This window comes from Pteropus vampyrus, unplaced genomic scaffold (genome assembly GCF_000151845.1).
Source record: "Pteropus vampyrus isolate Shadow unplaced genomic scaffold, Pvam_2.0 Scaffold341, whole genome shotgun sequence".
Taxonomy (NCBI): Eukaryota; Metazoa; Chordata; class Mammalia; order Chiroptera; family Pteropodidae; genus Pteropus; species Pteropus vampyrus.
The window spans coordinates 591,920-598,373 of NW_011889122.1; the positions used below are offsets into that span (position 1 = coordinate 591,920).

The 6,454-nt window shown below is 51.2% G+C and overlaps 1 protein-coding gene across 1 annotated transcript in view; it reads right to left on the minus strand.

Annotated features, from left to right (window-relative positions):
* APOPT1 (apoptogenic 1, mitochondrial) overlaps positions 1-4,718 on the minus strand; it is an 11,797-nt gene extending 7,079 nt beyond the window's left edge. The window contains exons 1-3 of the mRNA XM_023522356.1: positions 4,709-4,718; positions 4,274-4,554; positions 3,321-3,384 (exon numbers count right to left, since the gene is read on the minus strand). Coding sequence (XP_023378124.1) covers positions 3,321-3,384; positions 4,274-4,554; positions 4,709-4,718 — 355 coding nt within the window. The remainder of the gene's footprint in view (positions 1-3,320; positions 3,385-4,273; positions 4,555-4,708) is intronic.
* Positions 4,719-6,454: the final 1,736 nt, after the last annotated feature.

Genomic DNA, 6,454 nt, shown 5'->3' on the forward strand with positions numbered 1-6,454 from the left:
CAGAGCTGTGAAGACAGGCTGGTGCCACCTCCAGCCCTGGCTCTGGTTTCGTGTCTTGCCCCAAAACACCCCCAGAAGCACCACGGAAGCTGTCTGGTTTAGATTCTGCACCTGTCCTACTGCCTGCGCTGTGAAGCCGACTCAGAGTGAGTGACAGGATACTCGCTGAAAACCGGGCGGGTGGCTCCTAAGCACCAGCTGACTTACAGTAAACCCATCTCGATGGCTGCTTTTCTCCTCCACCACATGAACACGTCAGCGATAACAGAAACCGGAGGCAAGAATCCTCCCACAGCATTGCCTGCTCTGCAAACGAGACTTCGTTTGGGGACGGGCAGAGCTGAAGTCACGGCATTCTGCTGTCTGTATCTGAGATTAAGTCATTAATTTCTCTGCATTGCTGCGGAACCTTCCCGTGGCCACCCGGTACAGGGCCACCACAGCCTCATCTGGCCGCCGTTCCTGGGCAGTTAGAGAGTCCCCATTCTTCTGCAGTGAAAACACTACCAGGAACACACAGGTTTTCCTGTGTCTGGCGTGTTTTCCTCTAGGATGAATTCTCAGTGGTGTGTGTCATGACTTCCCTGTTCTCGGCAGGCGGGTACTACAGGGAGCTAGGTCCTGGGAAAACGGTGGGGCGTTTCCTGCTGCCACCAGCATCCATGAGCAGTGCACCGGCACCGAGGCCGCTCACCGAACAGCCCTGCGCGTTCAGTAAGCAGAGGATGAGGCCCGGTTCTGCTTTAACGCGCACGGTACAATTCAGAGGTGGAGCGATTTTTCTTCTTGGCATCATCCTGTGCGTCTACAGGTGTTTTGTTATTTTTACATATTTCTCAGGCCTTTCATAAGGTCCAGGCTGCCCCTTCGTCTCTGTCGCAAACGCCCCCAATCTCTGTTCACATGAGCTTGTTCCCCTTTGTCTGCTGGGCGCAGTCCTTCCGCCGCCTCCAGCCCGTTTCCATGGCAGCAGCCATGCTCATTCAACACAGCCCTCACGCTGGGCCTCTGCTATCCTGGGACATCACCCCACCAGCCGAGTTCCCCGGGAGAGCCTCGGGCTGGCCGCTTCCTCGGCCTTGGGCGGGAGAATGTCTGTTCACACGGGGAATGCTGAACGCAGACAGGACCTGAAACAGGGAGAGAGCATGTCCTAGCTCCCCTAGTGCCCTCTGAGTGCAGGTCGAAGCCACTGTGTCCCCTCAGCAAGCTCTCCTCTACCGAAGGGTCAAAGGAAGCCCGCGTGAACACACACGGCCGAGGTCAAGGTCAGTCTTCACGGCCATCTCTCCGTTACCCATCAAGCTCGGAGCGACTCTGCGGCCAGGAGCTGCGTATTTAACATTTTAACCCATAAACGATTGATTTTTAATAATTACCTTTTTGATCCATTGGAATAAATTTGTAGTATTGGGGGCATGAATCTAAATGTATCTTTTGGGGCCAAAAGTCATTAGTTTCTCCAGTGTCACTCGTTAAACGAACCCCCGTTCCCGGTTCTGCGGGGCCGCACACTCCCCCATCACGTGAGCGTTCCTGCCCACTGAGGTCACGAACCCGTTCGAGCCCTTCCCCACGTCTGTCACTGCAGCCTGGTACATGTCTAAACAGCTGGCAGAGCAGACGCCTCCCTTCGTGTGTCCTTCCCACAAAACAGTTTTTCCTGTTTTGTTACCAAATTAATTTTTAAATCTCAGGCCAGCCTTTCGATACTGAGTAAAGCCATCAACATATATAGAAACTGTGACATATATAAACAGGAAGACTGAAAACAGTCCCTCCCACCTGTCTGCCTCCCCACAGGCGCCCACCCAGCCCCGCCGGACCCTGACGGCAGACGAGGGGGCTGGCGCACGCCTGACCGGGGTGCAGCGTCTGCGGCCCACAAAGCTCGGACATCGCGGGGTGAGCTGCAAGCCACTGTGGCCGGCAAGCCCTCGAACCCAGTTCTCCAGGACAGAGCCCAGGCCCTGCCACTCACTCCTGTGGGACTTGCCCTCGCCTGAGAACTATAAAGTAACGGTGCCTGCTTCGGTGGTCACCATGTGATGACATGGGCAAAGGGCTGAGCACAGAACTAGGCACAGTCAGGACCTGGAACTGTGACCTGTTTCTCCATGCTCGCCCAGCGGGGGTCACTCCGCATCCCCTCCCCGCTTACAACAAAGGAAGCCAGGCAAGGCTGAGTGCTTCGGCCCAGCGACACACTTGACTTTGGGGCCAATGGTTTTGGATTTTCCATTAGAACAATGTTTTGACAGCAGACACCTGTCTAACGAACAGTCTGCAATGTGACTCAGGCCTTGTCAGCACCAGGAGAAAATGGCTGACGGTTATTGTGAGCACTAGCCTTTCCGTCCGAAGGGAAAGGGTGGCATGGTGGGCAGAGGGAGCTGGGTGCAGTCTGCCACTCGTGGCACATCTAGTGCATGGTACGGGGGACAGGATGTGGAGGAGGGGGCAGGGGACGGGCACAGCTGTCATTCTGCAGACATGAGGGATCCAAAACTTAAGCTAAGCGGCAAGTGTCAGATTTGAATTTGGGGAAGGACAGTCTGGCTTCACTGCAAAGAATGGATTTAGGGCGGGAGCAGACAAGCCACAGCCCGCACGCCCGTAAATACTGCTTCACTGGGACACGTCACCCATTCGTTCATGTGTTTTCCAGGGCTGCTTACACACCACGAAGCAGAGCTGAACGGGTTAAACACCTTGTGGCCCACAAAGACCGACGACCTACTATGTAGCCCTGTACAGAACAGTCTTGCCCTCCCCTGACTTAAAGACTGGAGGCCAAGGAACCAATTAGGAAGTTACTGCGACAGGCAGAGAATGAACACGAGCTGAACGGAAGCCATGTTAAAAGGGCAGAGGGAGCGGTGCAGACGAGCAGACGGTCTCGCCGGGGGGAGCCTGCCGGAGACGCGTGATTCGGGAGAGGCTCTGAGGTGGACTCCCTGGTTTCCGGCTCATGTGAGCTGCAGGACCAGGAACCGAGATCAGGAACACGGCAAGGGGAGCTGGTGCGGGTGACAGGTGGCAGAAGCCACAGGACCTCAGGACCTAAGTCCAAAGGTCAGAGGGAGGTCATGAGTCAGAATGACCTAGAATGACCAGAGGGCTGATATCACCCAAAGAGAGAAAAGGGGGAGGGAGGAAGACAGGCGTGTGTCCCACTGAGTGCGCCCTCAGGCACCTGCCCCCAACAGGACGGGGAGCGGCCCCCTGAACTTTCTCTCCTCCACTCAACACCCCTCTATCTCCTTGTGTAGTTACTCAAACAAAAACGATGTTAGCAGGAAAAGAACAAACGAACTAACCTGATTCAGCTCTTAGTCCCAGGCCTTTGGCTTTTAGTCTTGAGTGAATAAATTCTTCTTTTTCCTGAAATAAGACAACTGTGAGACAGCTCTGTGGGCCCCCCGCCCCCCCAGCCAGGACACAGTTCGTAGTGGTCTGGAGAGGTCTGGAGTGGAGGCCGTGAGAGGTGGCCTCTCAAAGCCTGTTTAAACCACCTGAATTCGGCTATAAGTTTCATGCTTGAGGTAGGATTTGAAATAAGATGTTTAATAAACTTTGGGAGGCACTGTTTGTTTATAAAATCCGTAGAATAAAATAAAAACACTCCATTTGACTGAGTCTGCCCAAATGAATAAACAAATAAAACTTAAATGTTTTTCTTCTGGATTAGAATATTTACACTTCTTTCTCACATAATTTATTTACGAGAATGCTAAGAATTCCGAATTCTCGGGAAGAATGACGACAGATGACAGAAACCCTGCACACACACACACACACCCCTACACACGTAGAACGTGGAGTTCCAGTGCTGGCTCTGATGCTCCTCTTCCTTGAAAGTCTCAAGATTTGTGATTCGATGAATGATCGATATTTCTTATGTACAATTACATATCCATTTTAAAATTATATGCATACATACATACATATACGTGTGTATGTGTGCGTGAGAGAGAGGGAGGGAGAGAGAGAGAGAGAGAGAAGCGAGGACCGAGACACCACCAACAGTTTAACGCCGTCCATAACCTCTTGGAACTGTGTTGAAATGATGTATACATAACCAAACCAGTTTGCCACCCGCTAATTACACAGACGAAAGTTCCTACGGCACGTCGCCAGTGGTATAAGGAAAAGACACTGAACAACACATTGGAGAATCTGCTGGACTGAAAGGCAAAGCAAATACTAAAGACTTCGCACCCTAAGTGGCCACCTGGATTGCTTCCCATTCAGACCTGAGACCCAGACTTACCTTAAGAAACGTCACATTCTGGTTTGCCCAGAACTGTTGGTTCCACTCTTGTGTTTCCTGTCTTAATTCTCTCAGCTTTCGCTCCAATGGCGATTCATCTTCAGGGATGTAAAAGTGGACGGGTCGAAGGTTTGAATGTTTATCTGGGGGTCCTATCCAGTCGTGGCGAGATTTCCGTGGCGGGCAGAACCCTGAGAGCTTCAACGAAATGCGTGAGGTTAGCACATGGCTCAACGAATCTCCGGTGTTAGAAGGTGAACAGTCCAGATGTGTGAACGTCCCTCGTTAGCAAACTCTTTTTAAGACCGTGCCCAGGAATGTCCAAATTAAAAGAGCTATAATACATACTGTTAACACTGACACTATACGGAACGTAGCCAACCCGTGCTGGAATCATCCAACACTGTAACGGGAAACAAGAATCTCACCCTGTACTTTGCACCATATACAAAAATTAACTCAAAACGAATCGGATATAAATGTAAAATCTAAAATTGTAAAACTTCTAAATTACAGTAGAAAACTATACAACCTTAGATTAGACGAAGATTTCTTCGAAACAACACCAAAAACACAATCCATAAAACAAAAAACAGATGAATTGGACTTCACCGAAGTTAAAATCGTCTGCTCTCCTAAAGACACCATTGAGAAAACGAAAAGACCAGCTACAGACTGGGAGAAAATATACGCAGATCTGGAGGACTGGTTTCCAGAACACATAAAGACATCTCAAAACTCAGTAAGAAAACAGAAAATCCAAGTTAAAAATGAGCAAAATACCTAAATAAGTTTCTGCAAAGATATACAGATGGCAAATAAGCAAACAAAAGCCTATTCAGCATCATCAGTCATTAGGGAAATGCAAATCAAAACGCCACTTCACGCCTACTGACGTAGCTAAAAAAAGCAAAACAAAACTATGACAATAGGAGTGCTGTCGAGGACATAAAACGATTGGGCTCTTTCACATGGCTCATGGGAATGCAAAATGGTACAGCCGCCTGGAAAGAAGGTCGCCAGTCCATTATAAAACATGCACTTGCAGGGTCGGGCCTGGGGAGTACCTGGATGGGAGACCACCTAGGAAGACCAGGTGCTGTCGGCATTTCCAAGTGTCTGGACGAAGCCGCCAGTCCCTGACGAGTTTCTAGCTTTCCCCATACACGCTCAGAACCCCACGGCACGTGCTGGGGTACGGCTTACAGGTGATGGGAAGCCAGGGCGGCATGGGCGTGGGTGGCCGAGTCAGAGCTGCAGGGGAAGTGGGGAGCCAGGCTGACCGCTGGCTGCAGAAAGGGAGCGGGAGCGGGGGAGCAGTCAAGACACAGCTGTCGCCTGCGTGGCCACTGCTGCCGCAGGTCACAGATGACAGAGCTCACACCCCGCCGCTGACTACTGACTGCACCCTACTGACTAGTTCAGTATGACTATTTCATTCTACATTCGCTTCTTCTTGCAGATTCAAACATCTTTGCATTTAATCATTTCTAAGACACTCTAAAGAGTGTCTTGCTCAGTGTCACTGGGAAGTAGAGACGGGCCACAAGCAGCGCGGCCAAAGTGGAAAGTCCCAAATGAAGGGCGAGCACGTCGCACAGAAGGGACTGAGGTCCTCCTCCCTGTGTGAACGCTGACAGGGCCCTGATGGCAGACGACACCCGGGTCTGACACTTGAGACCTGAAACTCCGACCCACTAACAGGGTCGAAATAGGCTGATTTCACAGCGGACTGACTTCTGAATCCTTCTGGGAAAGTAGCGGCAGGGCTGCAATCCACAGATCTTTAAAACTGTACCCATCATTCTAAGAACAGTATCCAATCACCATATTTCCTTTTTTTTTTTTAACAAAAGTCTTTCCAAATACTCTACTTTTCTGCAAATATTTCTGGACTTCTCCACCACAGCCTTTGCCTCCGTGATATTTAGAGTCTCAGAAACAGAAGGCGATTCACACAAAGGGACCCAGTGAGTGCAGAGGCAGAGCCGCCGGCTGAGGGATGCTGGCTGCCAGTGTCACCAAGGTCAGGGCTGCCCGCCTCCTCCAAGCAGGCTGGGGTGGCTACAGAGCTGGAGGACGGCCGGCGGAGATGCCAGCTCTGCCAGCGGCAAGGGGCAAAATAACTCGCCGCACCCTAACCCCGCACGTTCACCTGCTCCCCCTTCCAGAACTGCATCT